Source organism: Lygodium microphyllum, chromosome 17, assembly GCF_053477565.2.
Source record: "Lygodium microphyllum isolate KBCC chromosome 17, Lygodium_microphyllum_v1.1.10, whole genome shotgun sequence".
Taxonomy (NCBI): Eukaryota; Viridiplantae; Streptophyta; class Polypodiopsida; order Schizaeales; family Lygodiaceae; genus Lygodium; species Lygodium microphyllum.
The window spans coordinates 92,948,042-92,967,229 of NC_141151.1; the positions used below are offsets into that span (position 1 = coordinate 92,948,042).

Below are 19,188 nucleotides of genomic sequence, written 5' to 3' on the forward strand. Positions count from 1 at the left end.
AGGGTCAAAGTAAAACATCATGGTTACACACACATAGCTTGGACTTTATGAACTCACCTCAACCGTTTTCACTTGCACGTGACAGCTCTCAAAAGATCTAATAGGCTTGACACCAGCGCAAGAAGGTTTTACTAGGTAGCTTCTTTTGGCCCGGTAAGTCAATGACCAGCTCTAATGGAGAGAAATATACAAATTACAATCAGGCAAGTTGCATGAGCTGCTGCCTTGGCGTATTTATATATTCCGTCTTGACTCGGGATAAACACAGAACAGACGGAAAGAATGGTCAAGTGCAGCAAGGTCCATTGACTTGAACCGTGCTTGTGTCCGCGCTTTCTCTCTCTCTCTCTCTCTCTCTCTCTCATCATCATTGCACTATACAAGACGCTGACAGACAATGCGTCCTCAACAACCTCAGGCTCCGCCTGGTCCTGCAAGAGAACCTCCCAACGCCATGACTCCTCCTGTTTTGTTCGTCATCGTGGCTGCCATCGCGGTGAGTTCTCCCTCTCTCTTCGCTCTTTCCTTACCAAAGCTTTGCAAAAGACACTATCTACAAGCACGATGTCCTTTGAAAAAAGTTCTGTCAGAAGAACCTAAGAATGGCGCCATTTTTATGGATTGCTCACATCAAGTGCATTTCGCGCATTACACTCTTCACCATTACAGATCCAGTTAACTTGCACTTGCCAAGCTCCAGCTAGTTTTGAGGAGTTTACATATGACCACTTCATTTCCCTCCACAATGGCTGCTAAAATAGAACCACATGAGCTATCAAAATGATAGCAAGTCTCCAACATAACACTCGGAGATGGGTAAATAATGACAGCAACAGTAGGAGAAGTCAGAGGAGCCATGAAGAGGGACATACAAAGAAGAGGATCAGAGGCAAGGGATCTCAAGACATAGATTTGCCAACAAGATAGACTCACAACAGTTTCAAGAGTTCAAGCAGTAAAGAAAGCACATAGAGAAAGGATCAATGGTAACCAGAGTGTAGTGAAAAGAACACAACAACAGACTGCTGCAACTTCAAAGCACAGCCAGAAAATATAAAAACACAGAAAATGCAACCCTTGTGCAGCCTGAAAACACTGTCGCTGGCTAGTTGAAGGGTAGTGAATCAAAACACAGATGCAACCCAAGAAAAAGTAGACACTCAACGGGCAATAATAGGTCCCCAGCCTTGAAACAATCCCAAGAGCAGAAAACGAGGAGGGTAGGCTATGAAACACAAGCTGGTACACCCAGTTTGGCCTGTAAATCAGGCGCAAGAGTCAAGACAGGTCCAATCAGCAATATCAGAGAAAACACAGACCTGCAACAACAGAAAAAGAGCACCAGCACACCTCAAATGGTTGATACCAGGTGGGATTAGGACCCTGACCTAAAATTTGGTACCATGTCATAAGTAGATGCAGCAATGGAAGTGTAGAAAATTGTTGTAATAGACTATGTAACACAAGAGAGGAGAGGAAAGAGAAACACTGCGAAGAAAAGAAGAATATTGCACAAAGAACTTAGAAGGAGAGATGCTTGAGAAATGGAATCTATATACCAAGACATGAGACAATACAAAAGCAACGTGAGCCGTTGATTGTGTGGGCACTAGCATGGGCTTCCTCTCTCCTCCAGAATTTGCATATAGGTGGATGCTCAATGGTAAGACCATGGAGGAGGGAGTGTCTATAAATAGGCTAAAATCATAATAGGTTAGCCAACATTTTGTGGCTCAAAATCATAGATTGGCCAGCTATAAATGCAATCGGCCAACTAGAAATGAATAAAATAATTAGGTGTCTCAATTAGACAAACCTTATCATTATTGATAGGAAATACCTAGTCTACTAGAACATGCACAGATCTTAAAATCACAATGTCACTGAATAGCCATTACAATCGACACCATTCTCAACTCTAGAGCACATGTCTAGCACCTCGGTTGGACCATTTATGAACTTTAATCCTCAGGTCCACCTCATCTTTGTAGAGATATCTGAGGTTGTGAGCTTGGTCCATATACGTGAGTTGTCTCCTTAATGAGATGATCATGGAGGCCCAACCTATTCAACCAAGTCCTATTCAGTTGCTTGGGTTGTGGACAATGGAGCTACACATCACATGCACTCATTAGATGATCTATACTTTTCTCGAGCACTTATAGTCATGAATGTCACATGTGGGAATAACTCCTCAACCAAGATCCATGGTCTCAATCACATCAAGTTTTACCTCGATCTCTCTTCGTTGGATGATGCCTATTATGTCCCCCCAGCTTCAAGTGAATCTTTTATTCATCCACCAGCTTTGCTGATTGAGGCAAGCAATCTCCTTCACAACGATCAAAATTAAGGTAATTGATGCTCAGAGTGTTTTTGTGATTGCTCAAGGTAAGGTATGCCCTTGTTAGCAAATTAACCAATTCATGTGTGATAGAAGAAGAGAAAGATAGCATGAATGGAGAGAAATTTGCACTGAATCTGAAAAGAAAGTTGAATATAATGATGGATAGATCAATCCTTGCACTTAGCTTAAAGTCTGAGTGAGGACACTGGATCAGGTGGAGGATGATGGCCGTACAAGAGATGGAGATAGAGTGTACAACTTGGAAAAGGTAGAAGAAGATAGTCTATCTTATGCCAAGTGTGGGCTCTATATAGCGAACTATCCCTAAATCCAGCCGACCAACAAACTTCTGCAAAAATATGTAGCTGGCTAGCTTGAAAACTAATTGATAAGTCCAGTTTGGCAACCGAAATGTTGGCATGGCATATACCGGGTAGATCACAATCATTTGAGAGTGCATAACCTTTGATAGAGCAAGGAAAAATGGTTGTTTATATTTTGTGAATACAATTACTTTGATTGAGAAATAAATGCAGATGATAGATTGACCAAAGTAAAATGGTAGACTAACATCCCCTCTTAATCTTGGGAGTTGTAATATTTCTGCTGAAAAATATTACGAGCCCGTGTGAGTCTCAGGCAAATGACAATGCCGGCATTGTGGTTACGGACGGTGCGGTCTTTAAATAGTACGCTCTCCACTGGCCAATCGAGACTAAGGACTAAGAAACCCGTATATCTTTATACGAACCTTCTCTTGGGAGGAGGTCAAGAGGATAATTATATAATTATTGATTTTTTTTTTAAAAATCCTCTTCCCCCCAGCCGAAGCGTGGCTGAGGGAAGAGGATGGGGCTATGATGGGAAATAGTAGAGGTGGAAGAAGAGGAGCCATGAAGGCCACCACGTGGGGGAGGGAGGCCTTACCCTCCCTGCCTATAAATACCACCCTCAAAGGGGTGGAGTGGGAAGGAGATGTGTAGTCGTGAGGCTGAAGGTAGTCGAGAGGCTGTCAGAGAGGAGGAAAAGCTTAGGAAATCTCTGCATGAGGAGGGAGTCGTAAGGCTCAAGGAGGGAGGTGAGGAGTACGTGCTGAGCCAGCTGCCGCCGCCGAGTATGCCACGAGCGTCGTCTCCATTTGCTACCGCCTGAAGATCGTGGCCGCCATCAAGCTCCTATCCCCTTCCCTCCACGCCACTTACTTCTGTAACTGAAGCCTTAGAAGCTTCTAAGGGGGGGGGGGGGGGCTCTCTAAGCCCCTTTTCATAAGCCCCTTTCCAAGTGGTTTTTATAATACCCTTCTCCCCCTCCCCCCCTCCTCGGGATTTAAGCACCCCTTCCCGTGGAATTTCCCATACAAGTCCCTTTTGGGCCATTTACCCCCGGTTTCTTCAAAAATCCCTTTTTCCTTGCATCCTCGGGAATTAAGCCCTTTCCCCCCCTTGCATTCCCCATAAAGCTCACACTAGCTGGGTTTTTAAGCCCCTTTCCATAGCATTTCCACAAGGCTTTTAACCCCATTTCCTTTTAAAGCCTTCCATTGCATTCCTACACAAGCCATATTAGTAGGTTTTAAATCCTCTTTTCCGTTGGTTCTCCTTAAGTTCACTCTAACCGCCAGATTCAAAAACCATCTTTCCTATTGCAACTCCCACAAGCCTATTTTTCTAATCGAATTAAAAAGGCCCTTCCCTTTTGAACCCTCCGAAAGCCCAAATTTCTTTCCTCCCATAAGCTTCGAGGAGGAAGCCTATAAGGTCTTCCAAAGCCCAATTCCACAAGACGAAGCATCGGTCAAGGAAGCCGATTCTCAAAGGGAATTGCGCGTGCGAGGGAGACGGGCCAAGATCATAAGTCTGCGGCCAAGGTAAGAAGGTCGAATACTCGATGGCCCCTAAAAAGGCACAAGGTGCAACCGCAGGAGGATCATCTCCTAACATTCATGTGGACATTTCACCGAACCCACAAAATATTACAATTGTGCATGGATCAATTATGGAATTAGGATGCACTTTTACGATTGAAATACTTTGACTATATTAAGGAAAATAACTCACAATTGAAGAATCGGTCATTTGTATTTCTCAAAGAAACGAACGAAAGAAGAACATAAGACGTCTATGCATTCTTAGCAAATTGTTTTTATGCATTGCAAAGTAACGAATTTAGATCAACTAATGACCATCATTTCAAAGTCGAAATTATTGTAGTACACTTCGATTATGCATGGAAAGATTAAATTACATGTCGTATTATTCGACATCTCTTCTTCGCAATGATTCATTAAAGAAGGTTGCTAACAACCGTAGGAAATTGCAAGGCATGAAAATGATTCTAGGGCTGCATGAAGTAGATTAAACTCTAGGCATTTGGCATAAATCTTGTTCAACTGCGTAGTTGTTAGAAAAGGCTGCATGGTTCGTTTTAAACATAAAACTCTAAAGCTTAGTAGCGAAAATCTTGAATGCATGTTCTAGAAGGATCAATAGAAATTATGCCGTGACTTAAACATACACTTTGATCTTAACTAGAAAAGCTAGGGTATGTAAATCTAATCATATGTAAGCAATGAATCGCGTGCTTACGACAATGGTATCGAAATGCAACTAGTTTTTTCCCTCTTTGATCAAGACAATATCTTCATGAATAGACAAGTAAAATGGTTTACCCTAAACTCCTAAACCGCGAAGGACTTGCTTAGGAATGGTTAAATCGATGCAACATATCCCAAGTGCTAACTAGGATTTAGCACGTTGAGGACGTGACCTAATCACACTTATTGCCAAGTTGAAACTCTCATACCCTAAAAACTTGTCCATATTCACGGAATGTAGGGACAATAGGACATACTTGCGAGAAACGATCTAGGGTTTCTACCCTAAGGATCGCTCGTTAAAAAGATGAAACTCGGTTTGAATTGGAACCTTAGGACCGACAATGTCGGCCTAGTGCAATCAGGAACGGATTGGATATGAAGACACCTTAACTCTGTTTCCTATCTAATCATGATTCCATGATTAGAAGACACTGTTCGATGGGTAAAATAGTCCCATGGATTAGATGCGACACTTGTGCAACAAGTTGTAGAGTTGCATGATCTTGTGGGTTGACCACAAGGGAATGGCCAATTCCTCGGAATGAGATTGGCAGATTCTCGTGCAAGTTTATCTTGCAAGAGAATGAGTAGTCATCCTGATATAGTACATTTCTTGGAAAAGGTGACCAAGATAAGGGGATTAGATAATTGCTTGGAAGCAAAAGACCAATCAATAATTTGGAATAACATAGTTACTGCTAATAGAACTTACGGTATTGGTTAAGTTGGGTTAATAGGGTACAGCCCTAACCTAAGGACATAAGGGTTAAGAAATAAACCCTTGGGGATCTTGCCAAGTCGCAATTGATCCCGGATCGAATGTTGGGTACATTTGGAGAGAAGGATTCACTCCTTAGCAGTTGGCCAAATAACAACCACTGGAAATGATTGTGCTTGTAACAGTTTAAAGAGCACTGTTTGCTTTGTTTGCTCAAGGAATTAAAGGATGAAAATATATCTAATGCTTTAGGTTGAAGGCCTGAAGGGAGAGGCAGCCTCAGTTATCCCCGACTGTCTGCCTGACCCTAACCAAGGGGGTTGTTAACCGCGCCGGGAAGGTGGACCGAACTCGCCGTGAGAGGTCTCTCTGTTGAGCGCTACTTGGAGCAGGAGGACGCTTGGGTGCCAGGGGGGGCTGTGGTCGTAAATCCCTTACCTTCTGGGCTTTGCACAAGAGGCCAACGTGACTCGGGATTGGATCTCGAGGCCCGCATACTAATCTACGGGCGGAATCTTGGATTAGTAATCCCTGTGGATTGCTGGATAGCCTTTGGGTGGATTATGAATAAGCCTACAGGCTGGACTTTATAAATGTATTCCAAAGATAAATATGATAACCTGTTGAAAAGGAACTTGTTTGACACTATTTTTCTATGTCAAGTGCTAAGATTACGCGAAGGAACTAGTGCCTAACGGGCTAATTAAGGAAGCTGCTTGATGCATGTCCAACTAAATGTGGTAGGTAATTAGACAACTAAAACAACCTGAGGAAAGTGCAGTGGATGTGGCCATGGGTCCCGTCCTACGGATGGGTGGTCCCGGTTGGCCGGAAACTTTTCTCAATCATAATGGACAACAAGAAGATCGTTTCAAAGGAAATGAATAGCAAGAGCGCTGACCTAGAGTCTAGGTTATAATAATTCTGATTTACGCTGTTTTAGGGGAACGGAATGGGGCTATGCCTTATGGCAGAGAGGTCAAGCTTTGCATTCCTCTCGTTTCCCATTCTCCTTGAACCAAGTGTAGCGTGAATCCGCTTCGGCCTTGTCGGTTCTGTGTAAAGTATTCGCTTGGGGTTCGACGCTAGTTGCCGTTTAGGAAATGACTAGTAGGGGAAACCCTGATTCAGGTCGGTCCTAAGTGGGAACGGCCAGAATACTTCCGCTACGTGGCAGACGCGGAAAGTCCTGGATCGCAAACCCCGTAACATTCCATGGGAGTGCTGGGCGGAGCTTTCTAGATCTCCTTTTCGATGGATTGCTAAGGCATGCTGAAGAAGACAGGTGGATACGTTACAGGAGTGTTTGAAGATCCAACAATCTCATATGATGAAGCATAGAAGCTTGTGGAAAAAGCTTTCGGAAGAAATCCGCTACATTGTCCTTTGTGGAATAGTAGGCTACCGCTAATTCGGAATTCATGATTTGCTTTCGAACAAAGTGGTATTGAACCTCTATGTGCTTTGTGAAAGCATGAACCACATGGTTTTTTGCTAGAGCCAAGGTACTCTGGTTATCCACGTGCAGTTGTGTGGGTCCTACTTGTGGAAAGCTAGTCTCCACCAACAATTGATGGAGCCAAATTGTCTCTTGAGGTGAAGAACAAAGTGCATAATACTCAACCTCCATAGAAGATAAGGCTATGGTAGGTTGTTGTCATTCAAAAAGGCAAACTTCACGTCCATTTGAAAGATAGGCTAACAATGTGATGGGCTACAAGAGTTAAAATAGGCCGAATAGTAGACATACGGGCTATAGGAGTGAAAGTCTTCGAATAATCCATATTTGCACATTGTGTAAAACCCTTAGCAACAAGCCTAGCTTTGTGTTTGTTGAAGGATTCGTTAGCCAGATACTTGGTCCTAAAGACCCACTTTACACCAATCAATCACCTTCCGTTGAGTCACTGGCTATGTGGGCAGTTGCAAATCTGAAAATATAAATTTACCTACTGATCTTGGACAATGCACACCCAATTGGCCCCAAAATTGGCGCCCCTTCTGGTATTTCTTTAGCTTTATTGAAGAAAAAGTTGATTTACAATGGGATTCTTCCAATCCCTTTCAATATTTCAACTCCCCTTGTTGTCCAAAATAACCCGCAAGTCTTCAATCTATTTTGCCCCTTGATTCGAGCACTCAATTGGCCTTCATTCACTTCATAGATGATGGAAATGCCCCAAATTCAATGGCTGGCTAGTCCTCCACTTGAATTATGCTGAAATTCATCTTCAACCTTGTTGAATCCAAGTCTTGGAGCTTCCAATTTCTAGCACGCTTCCCAAGGTTGCTGCTAAACCCTAATTTCTGTTGTAAATTAGGGTTTACAGCATAGAAATTTGCAATTTCTCAGCCTCTAAGGGTCCTAATGCTGAGATCTTCGGAGCAAGGCTGTGAAATGGTTGGGAGATGAGAGGAAAAGCTGTAGAGAGAGAAAATTCAGAGTTTTGTTGCGAAGAATGACTGAAAATGAGTCAAGTGCAGCTGTTGCCCTGCCACAATAGCATGTAGATGCAAAGAATTGAAGAAAATCAGTCATTTACTGTTGCTGCCCTGCCTCAATAGCCTGTAGATGCTGTCTCCTGTTGTTGATTGGTCTTCTTTTGCTCCTGGCTGCCTCAGAAGGTCCTCCAATGGCTGCAAATCAGACCATCAACCTCCTCTCTCTCTCTCTTGCAAGCTGAATTTATAGAAATGCCTCTCTCTAGCCTCTAAAGACGTTTTTCAGTCTTGCATAGGCATTTTTCACAAGTGGCAGCCTTCTCAAATGGTTTTTTCAGCATTTTTATAATTAAATATTAATTTTCAACCTAAAATACTGAAAATTAATCTAATAATTATTTCGATGTCCTGAAAAATAAATTGACTGGCCAATAATTAAATTGGCTAGGCAACTTTCATTTCCGAGTGTCTCTGCGTCATCTTTGACCATCAGATTGGCGTTAGGTACTATTAAATGCCACTTCTCTAGTGTTACCAACTGACACTTATGGCCAAATGGATGACCTAGGCCAACAACTGGCACCAGATACCACCAAGTACTTGTGCGGCATAGCTTATAACAACTTTTGCCTTTGACATCCTGTGATTTCTTCGCATCTCGAGCTCGTAAATTTACTTTAACTCCAGTTGCACCTCACATGTGCGTTATTTACTTAATCATGTAATGAAAAATTAATCCACATGTTAAGTGAGGTTTCAAAAATACATGTCCTCATGACAGCAGTAGCACTAGCTCCTCTCTCTACCAAGGTATACAATGGATCTAGCAATGGCCAGCCTTGGACCACGATGTCCTTTGTGTTCAGGGTATGGGCAGCAAGTTGAAATACCTGAAATTTGCCGAAACAAGATTAAGACTGAATGGAGGGCAACATACCTATTTATAGAAAGTTTGGGCCCTTCCAAGTGGGTTTGTGCTTATGAGATGCAAAGACTCTCTCCTCTCTTCTTTTGTTTCTTGCGTGGCTATGGAGGATGGAGCTTGGAGGTGGAGGCTTGAGGATGCTTGAGCTTGCATCAAGAATCGTGGAGTTATCGGAGTTCTTAAGAGAGGAAGCAACTCAATCGAGCATCAAGGTAAGCTCACTACACTCACAGAGAGGGACAGTGCATCGACTATGTGAGAGGTAGCCATTAGTGCTCGCTTGGAACGCTTGAACAATAAGCGGTCCGTGGGTGAACGTATTTCTTTTTAAATAAACAAGGTTTCTTTCTTAATTAAGCATGTTTTGGGGCTGTTTAAGTGAAGCTAATGCATTTTTAGCTTAACATCTCGAAGATTGAGGCATAGGTGTTGAGCGAGAAATTGTCATACTCTGAACGGATCCTAAAACGTAACAAGGCAACCTCCAAATGTTGGATAGTAGCAAACAATGTCTAGTATCGGATTCGATAGGCAAAGGAGAGAGAAAATTGCAAATGCATCAAGCTGATGATGATGTGGCAAGCTGGCGGTAGTAAAAACGCATGTATGATGACGTGGTAGGTTGACGGTAGTAAAAACGCAGGTATGATGATGTGGTAGTCCGAATAACGGCCGCAAATCACAAATGTAGTAGTTTAGTAGATCACCAATTGTAGACGATGTGGTTGATTAGCAAATATATCAGAAATCGATATACACTATGTGATGGAGGCTAGAAATAGACACTTGATGGATGTAGATAGCAATAGGCAACTTCAGTTGAGATGTTCTTCGTAAATAGGGTGTAGGCAATAAAACTAGAGGGCTTGGAAATGTGCAAAAATGAGATTGGAGTGTAGCTAATCTGTTGATAGTTTCAGGATCTCTCATTGCACATTGTTTTAAAACTCTCTCGAACCTCATACCATTTTAGGGTTTTTATTAATTAAGCATTTTTGAGGCCGTTTAAGTGTCTAATTTAGCATGTAATGCTTATGTTAGCTCAACAGCTCCTCCCTCCAAAACAATAGCTCCTTTTCCTTTGTTGACTGAGTGGAGTTTGCATGGGTAGCACTGGTTGAGTTGTGGTGAGATGGAACTCACGTGTCTAGCTTTGATACCAATTGTTGGAAATGGAGGAAGAGAGAGGGAACATAAGATAGTGAGCAAGAGTGGGCAGTAGTTCCACACTCAAAAGATGCATGCACATATTAGAATGATAGAATGAAAGTACAATAGGTCTTAAGTAAGTTAGACCTATCCTTAACTCAACTGGAGTTAAACTAACTCTAGAAGTAGTGACACTGCTTATTAACTCCAGTTAGTTTAACTACTTCTAGAGTTAAACTAACTACAGCTTATTAACTACTTCTAGAGTTAAACTAACTCCAGCTTTCATGGGAGCAGGTTGAGGGAGGTGTCAAGGTGTATTGTCCACAGGAGATGGATCTTGAGTGCAATAACTACCAATCGGTAGAGGTTGATGAAAAGAAGTGTTGAAAACACAAAAACGACCTAGTGTAGATGCAAACAAAAATCATGCTGATGCTAGAAATGGAAGGGCAACAGTTTGGAACCTAGTATGCAGCAGTCTTTGGGGCTGAAATTGGTAAATGCAGCAATGTAACCATTCAAAGATGATGATAGCTGATCATCGGCAATAATGGGAGGCTGGGTGATAGTTGGAGACCATGTAGCAGTAGTTAATGGGGCTTGACAACTAGTGGAAGAGAGCTAATAGCCGAAACTTGCAAGACAAGGATGGATTGAATGGGAGGCAGCTTGTCTATTTATAGATGTAGACGGATTCTCTCAAATTAGGGTTTTGCTTATGGGACACAGAAACTCTTTAGGACTGCATACCGTTTAATGAAACTTTTGGTAATTTACATGTTTTGGGGCTGTTTTAAAGAGCTAATCAGTTTGAAATGCATTTTTAGCTCAATATAGGGTAGTGACAAAAGCCCAAAATCAAATGTATCAAGAATGCACTCCACTTTGTAGGACCAAAGTGAATAGTTTTATCCTTCCAAACAATCTTCTTTGGGTAGAGAAGGAAGAACGAGCACTTGTGTAGAAGGTGCTATTGTAGGCCTTCTAACGCTAGAAGGATGGGCCCTATGGGAGACTTGAAGAGAGGGAGGAGAGGGCTACTCTGATTTTTGTGACCTCTCAAGTGAGGGTTCTTGTGCAGAACAGGATTCTGGCCTTCCATCTTCACGATGATCATGCCAACCTATTAGAGGGAGTATGAATAGACTCCTCATTTGAGTCATCAAGACCTTGGAAGTGGTGGAATTCCACGTCTCCAGACCTGTAAACACAGTAAAATTTGTTGCATTTTGCTGTAGAAGAGCATGAACACTGTGAATAATCAACTATACTTGCAAGAAATAAGTTGTAGATGTCTTGCCTTTGTTGAAATCACATGTAGAATGCAGAAAATCTGTGTTTTTTGCAGAAAACAGCAGGCTGCAAATTTGCGTTTTCAGCAATAGGATGGTCTTCTCAAAAGGCAACCTCTACATGTCCTCACTTGGGCAATGATACCATGTGAGCGTGCAACAGAAGAGGAACATGAACATGGAAAGAAAAGGAGAAGAGAAAAATAGTAGGAATGGAAGAGAAATCTACATTGAATCTGGAAAGAAAGCTGAATTTAATGATGGACTGATCAGTCCCTGTACACAAGGGTTAGTGAGGGTTCTAGATCAAGCTGACGATGATGGCAGCACTGGAGATGGAGTGTGCAACTTGCAAAATACAAAAGAAGATACTTTGTCTCATGACAAGTGTGGGCTATGTATAGCCAACAACTGCCCCCAAATTTGGCAGACCAGCAAACAGCCACAAAAATTTGCAGTTGGCCAGCTCCTGAGCTGGCTGACCAATCTAGTTTGCCAATGAAAATGTTGACATGGCATATGCTGGTGGGCAGGTCGCAATCATCTAAGACTTCATAGTCTCTAACAAAGCAAGGAAAACTGGTGCTGCCCATGTGATATGAACACACATTACATTGATTGAGAAAGAAATGTACACAAAATTGAGTGGAAAAGGTAGTTAGAGCTCCAATTTCTCTTTCAGACTTTGATGGAGCTTACAACCAAGAGATGTTAGATTGACAAAATAAAATGGTAGGCTAACACATGCATCCTCTATTGGGGGTTGTCTTGAGACTGAGGGATAGGGGTCCGATTTTGAATGTGTTTGGGTTGTATGCCTTAAACCTTTGAGTGACACTCATCATCAAAATGGCCTAGCTTTGACAGTTTTGGTAGTCTCTGTTTTTCTTGGTTACATTTCGCCATCTAGGTTTAAGTTGTGACTAGGTGTTCCCTTGTGACTCAGTATTTTGGTTTTGATTTTGGTTTTGGTTTTGTGCTTTCTTACATTTCCCTAGTTGCCTCTCCTAGGAAGTGGTAACAAGAGCTCCCTTTGTAGGTGAAAGAGCGCTTGTTTTATAGAATTGGTCAAACAATTGAGTATTATGCAATAGCTGACACTCAAACTCTTGAAAGGTAGGCATAACTAGCGGTGAGAACTTGCTGAACAAAATTGAACTATTTCTTGAGAAGCTTGTTCAAGAACAACGTGACTTGGTCATCAAGGGACTTAGGAGTCTTAGTAGTGACAAACTTATCGAGTCAACGCAATTATTCCACTAATTTGACTTGCAAGTCATCTCGGTTTGAGAGCTTGGAGCTCATGGTCAAGATTGATACGATGGGTCCAATCTTGAGCTACATAGCAGTCACTCAAGTCTTCCCACCACTTAGCTGCAAGGTCAAAGTGCTGAAGTTGTGAGTGGAATTCTAGTAATAATTCTTGCATTAACTAAACTATGGCTGAAGCATTGCGTGCTTTCCAAGAGCGGACAACCTTTGGTGGAGCAAAGTGAGGGTTTGGTTTGGGTTTCAAACCTTACACTTAGTCTCATAGGTTTTGTGAGTCTAAGACATGCATCATTAGATTTGATGAAGTGTAGTTAGATCTGTTAAAGCGACTCTTGTTAGTGTATGCATTCTTAGTTCGGGAAAGAAGGGTAAGAGGGGAAGGATGGATAGGCTAGAACAGGATATAGGTTTCCATAAGGTGCCATGGGATGAGGCACTGGAACCTAAAATCCTTGCTCAACTGTTGGCTGATCCATGAATATAACAAAATGGGCCACTAGGCATTGCCATGTTGGCAACTTGGGGCACCAAGTGGTCAACACTCAAGAGGGGGAATGCATGGGTAGGTAACCCATGTGAAAAAAATCCCCCAAGTGTTCAGTTCCATTAGTGCACCTTCACCACCCGAGTAAGCAAAAGCTAAGGGCCTATAAGGAAGTGAAGTGCTGATGTTTAAAGATTCCCCCTAGTGCGGTGTGTAGTGAAATAAGTGGAATAGTGAAAGGTGAAGTGAATGAAGGTGTGAATGTTGATGAGGATGCAATGGGAGAAAAGGGTGTGATGGATGGGATTTGCAAGGATGGTGGTGAATTGAGTGATTGAAATTGAAATGATGATGAAGATGGAAATGAAGAACTGACTAGAAGCAACAAAACTTAAAGAAGGAAAGTTGCAAGAAGATGTACCCAATTCTTCTTATATCCACCTTTACGTGTGTTAAGATACACTTAGCATACAAGAATTGGCCCTCTTCGTTCCAAATAGAACTAGGTTTACAATTGTTGAGTCTTTTTGCAGTGCAACTAGGTTTTCTCAATTCTTTTGATACTCAGCAGAATAGATCAATCAAACCTTTGGCCTTTTTTCTTTTCTTAGTATCTGTAGCTTTAGGTAGACTTAGCACCTGAAATTTTTGATGATCTCTATGGTATTGCAGGTACTTGTACCTGTTGTGTTGGCTAGCTCAGGGCTGAATATTCTGCATCAAATTCCAGAGGGCCATGTTGGTGTTTATTGGAGGGGAGGTGCACTATTGAAAACAATATCTGGACCTGGTGTGTATGTCTTGAAGTGTGAACGTGATATATTTGACTTGTAATGGAGTGATTTAATTGATACACAGAATTTCAAACCTTTCAAAACTTTTGTATCATGTCACAGGCTTTCATTTGATGATACCTTACATAACGAGATATGAACCGATACAAGTCACAATTCAAACAGATGAGGTGGTGCGAATGTATTTCGGTTCTCAGTTCAGCTCTTAACACACTTCTGTGATAATATTGCACATGGACATACTAATTGTGTCACTTCATTTTAGGTGAAACATATTCCTTGTGGCACCAAAGGCGGTGTGATGATTGAATTTGATAAAATTGAGGTAGGAAAGCAATTACTGCATGCAAGAATGTGGTCTACTTTTTGGGTATAATTTACCAAAGGTGTGAAGCAATTCCAAAAATTTCAAGAATGCACATAAACTTAATACATGGCTTTCAGGTTGTAAATCGGTTGAACAAGGAGTTTGTGTATGAAACAATTTTAAACTATGGAGTGCACTATGATAAGACGTGGATTTATGACAAAATTCATCATGAGATCAACCAATTTTGCAGTGCTCATAGTTTGCAAGAGGTCTACATTGACAAATTTGATCAGGTATGTTGTAATTCCATGAGTTCAGGCATTTTGGTATTTTTGTGTGTTTGGGGGGACTGGGTGTTTGCGGTTCATTGTTTAAATGAGAGAATAGATTGATTGATTGATACATAGTCTCCAACAGGAAATTTCTCTATAGTGGCACTTTATTGCAAGCGATGTCTATAGGATGCTGATTTTACCTCCTTGGATAGAAGCTCATACCACTTAGTTGTCACATGAACATTCCTCAAAATTGGTGGATTGGAAACTTGTGATACATCTAGAAAACCAAGTTTCCATTTACACAAATGAAATTTATTCAGCAATCTATTATAGGAGTTTTACTTGGGGAAATTTTTGGTAGTGCAAGGTTGCTTCCTCTCTTTGAGACAAATGAATGACCAGCAAATGACATTGGAAATGGAAGAAGGACACAAACATGGAGAGAGAAAGAGATAGCAGGAAGAAGAAGAAAGAAAGATATCTTCACTGACTGAAAATGAATGCTGAATACAACAGTGTGGACTGATCAATCTCTGCACACAGCCAGAAGCGTTAGTGAGGGCACCAGATCAGGCCGAGAATGATGATGGCAGCAGCAGCAACGAAGATGGAGGAGTATGCGGAGTTGGAGGAGTAACCTGCAGAAGATGGGTGCCAAAGTGAGGAGTGGACGGCTATAAATAGCTGTAGATCTCCAAATCTGGTCAACCTGCCATAAATGGCACAAAATCTGGCTGACCTGCTGAAAAAACAACGTGACTTGGACTTGGACTTCTTAGAGTCCTTGCCCTTATGATCATTATCATGCCTGCCATGTCTGCCACCTCTAATGGTCAATGCATGTGAAGAGTGGGAAGCATCATTGTTTCTCCTATTGATTTCCTCAGTCAATAAAGCACTCTCAACATCTTTGATTTTCAGCCCATCAAGCTTATTCGTGCATATGGCAATACAAAAGACATCCCATGATTCAAGCAAGGTGCCAAGCAGAAACAATGGGTGCAAGTTGTCTTTGAACTCAATACCCTATGACAACAGGCTCTTCATGATAGCATGAAACTAACTGAAATGAGATGAAAGGGAGGTCCCCTCCTTCATGAGAAGATCCATTAACTGCTTCAGCCAATACATCTGTAACGTAGGACTCTTCTGCGCATAGAGCTCCTGAATCTTCTCCCATAAATCCCATGCACTCTGATTTTCATCTTCAACAACATTATGATGGACCTCTTCTGAGAGTGGCAAAATAATGGTAGACTTGCATAGCTCATCAACTTCCATCCAAACATCATCATCCATATGCTCAGGTTTAACACCCCTGAAACGCAAGGGTTTAATCTACAACTTCTATAGCTGTCATATTTGGAACTTCCAATACCCATAGTTGGTACCATCCAAATATGACCAAGATAACATAAAATAGTAAGGATTACCCTCAGAGAAGTGCTCAAAATCTGCAGATTTCAGCTTGCTCTAATAAATGATAGATTTTAGTAAATGAGAGCTAACTATGCCAGAAGCGGATCCCAAGTCAATCATATACTACCAAGACCATAACCAGCATCATGTGGGCATAACATAAGCATATGACAGTCGATAAGCATGAATCCAACATTTGAACATGTCATGAAATATCTGCCAGTGAGTAGGCACACTCCCCAATCAACAGAGCAAAGTGTGCCTGCACTACCAAGATTTGACACAAGTAGGTGTCAACTCACAAGGAAAGGGACCCAAGTCAAAGAGTTAGCTCATAAGTATCGGAGGGAACCAAGACATGAACTATGCATCATCCTAAAGGGTAAGAAATCATGTAGATGCTGAGGAAGGCCGGGAAGTGCTCGTGAAGGACCTCTTTTGATACCAGTTGAAAGGTGAGAAGGATTGAAGCTTGCACGCGAGAGCTATGACGAGAGAGCAAGAGCAAGAAAGAGAGAGAAAGGAAATGGGAACTCCAACAACCACAATGTGTGGCCTTCCTTTATTCAAACTGTCACTAAAAGAATAAAGAATAAGTGACTGTGACAGGCGCCTGCCACCTGGAGTGTGTAGTGGCGGGTACTGTCAGTGTAGTTGTGTTTGGGGAAAACCAATCTTCGCCAACATTCGACGGAGCCATACTGCCTCCATAGTAGTCAAACAAAGAGTGCAATACTCTTCCTTTAGAGAAGAAAGCACCACAGTAGGCTGTTGCTTATTGCTCCATGAGATAGCTCCCGAACCAAGGGTGAAAGCAAAACCTATAGTGGATCACCTTGAATCCATATCACTTGCCCAATCAGAGTCACTCCATCTAGAAAGAGTGGTCCTCTCTCCATATAAGATTCTGTAGGGTAGAGTTCCTTGTAGATAGTGCAGAACATGCAAAGTGGCTATCTAGTGAGCTTGTGTAGGGGTCTTCAAAAAAAGAAGACAGCAATCCACCACAAAAGAGATGCCTGATCAAGTGTGGATTAGCTAGATCAAAGGGCCAATAAGGCACCTTTAGCGGGTAGCATTGGGAAGGGGATCACCTATTGCCAATACCTTGGACTTGAGGTCCATGGGGCAAGAAATAGGCCAACACTTGGCCATGCCAAACTTCGAATGTAACTCGAAGATGTACTTGTATTGGGAAATAAAAATGCCATGTGCCATCTAATTGTGAAGATATGCTAGCGTTTGCATTGAGGAAACACATCATGTATGACCAATATTGAAACACAAAGGCTCAGAGAGCGATATGCAAAGCTCAAACCCTAAACGCAAAACACAAATGCAAAACTCAAACTCAAACATAGAGAGAAGGAACTTTGAAGTGAATGAATGTTGTAAATGAATGTGAGAGTGTATAGAATACCCAAGGGCACACAATGGAGTGTTGAAGAGTGACGGCCACTGAAGATGGATCCCAAGTGTTGTGACCACCAATTGGAGTGCGGAAGACCTGAAAAAGACACCAAACATTGATCACCAAGTAGTCAGAAGATAGAGGCAACAACAGGGATGATGCTTGGAGCAGTAGGCGGTAGCAAGAAGTTGCAACACAGCTGTAGGATGGTTGCTAGTAGGGAGAAGATGGATACCAACAGGTAGATGATGGTCACCAACTACCACCTGGGGGAGAAAAGCCTGAATGCAGACTGCAGGGCTAACACCTGATGACGAGGGAGGGCTGCCACTTGCTGCTTGGCTAATGGAGAGTCTAAACGTAGCAGAGGAGTGAACTTGCACCAAAAGGACGAAGCTGAATGGTGGGTAGTTGAAACTAGCCTTCCTTCTTAGAAAGAGTGGTAATTCCTTGTTTAAGCACTTAATTACAGCAATCAGGAAATAAACATAAATTGAAATGTGCAATTTACCTTAATAATCTTGGACAATAGACACTCGGTTGGCTCCAAAACTGACCTTCCTTTCGGTATTTCTTTAACTTTAATTGCTAATGGATTGAGTATAAGTTGAGATTCCGCAATCTTTTTTGCTAATCCAAAAGCCCCTTGTTGTACATACAATTACCAAGCAATTGGGCCAATTGTCCTTTGATTTTCACCCAGAAATTGCTCAAATTAAACCACCAATTGGCCAAATGTTACTCCAATTTGCAATGGATGGCGTAGCATTTGAAATCCCAATCAATTCCACAAATTCCAGTTGTTGATCTCAGTGTACGATGCCTTCTCCTATTGGCATGGGTCCCAAGGTGGTTGCTAAATCCTAATTTCTACAGAAATTTAGGGTTTATACTAGAGATCTCTTTGTTGTCCACCAAATTCGATTGAGATGTGCTCAAAATGGTTGAGAAATGCTGAGATATCATGAGAATGGGTTGGAGAAGGTGAGAGAAAGCCAAGGTGAGAGAGAAATGAGATTTTCTTAATGAGAAAACCCTAAATTTTACTTGCTGCCTACTCCAACCTACATTTAATGCAGTTACCTATTGCCATGCACCTCCAAAAGGCTATCACCTAATCAACAATGCTGTTGCGAGCCCTTGGAAGGCGACTCCTTGCTGTCACATGCTTGTTGAGGCCCCCAGATGGCTGCCTTTTGCAGCAAATTGTGGTTCTTTGTTGGGAAATGGACCAACAGCTCTCTCTCTCCCCCTCCCAAGCTATAAATTGACTGAATGGCTAAGCCCTAGCCCCCAAAAACGTTTTCTCAGTTTGCATGGGGATTTTTGCCAACTGGTAGCCTTCTAAACCCATTTTTCAGCATTATCCAGCCATTTAATTAATTTTCAGAATTAAATAATCCACAAGTTGTTGGGAATAAAGGGCCATTGTGCCTTTACATGTGCATGAGTGTGAACACACCCTTAGCACATTTGTACTTTTATATATATATCTATCTAAAAACCTGAAGAGGTACACTCGTCATTGTACCCACAAGTCGTGCTCACTCTCCTCTCTACTTTGCACTCTCTTTCTCTCTCTCTTTCTCTCTCTCTCTTGTGAGAAACCATTACATGTCTCGATTCTCGTGCTCTCGGGCTCAACAAACTGGTATCAGAGCAGGCAAGGAGTGCACGCTTCTTGAGACGTCAAGAGTGAGCCAATGGTTCACACAAGTATGCAGTCGTGATGACCGGCAATCACTACT

The 19,188-nt window shown here is 42.0% G+C and overlaps 1 protein-coding gene across 4 annotated transcripts in view; it reads left to right on the top strand.

Moving 5' to 3' along the window:
- Nucleotides 1-210: 210 nt before the first annotated feature.
- LOC148022144 (SPFH/Band 7/PHB domain-containing membrane-associated protein family) overlaps nucleotides 211-19,188 on the top strand; it is a 39,154-nt gene continuing 20,176 nt past the window's right edge. The window contains exons 1-5 of one of the 4 annotated variants that reach the window (XM_087697776.1): nucleotides 211-496; nucleotides 13,901-14,018; nucleotides 14,125-14,195; nucleotides 14,288-14,347; nucleotides 14,467-14,625. In XM_087697776.1, coding sequence (XP_087553902.1) covers nucleotides 398-496; nucleotides 13,901-14,018; nucleotides 14,125-14,195; nucleotides 14,288-14,347; nucleotides 14,467-14,625 — 507 coding nt within the window. In that variant the 5' untranslated portion in view covers nucleotides 211-397. The remainder of the gene's footprint in view (nucleotides 497-13,900; nucleotides 14,019-14,124; nucleotides 14,196-14,287; nucleotides 14,348-14,466; nucleotides 14,626-19,188) is intronic. The other 3 variants (XM_087697777.1, XM_087697778.1, XM_087697779.1) reach the window with 3 other exon arrangements.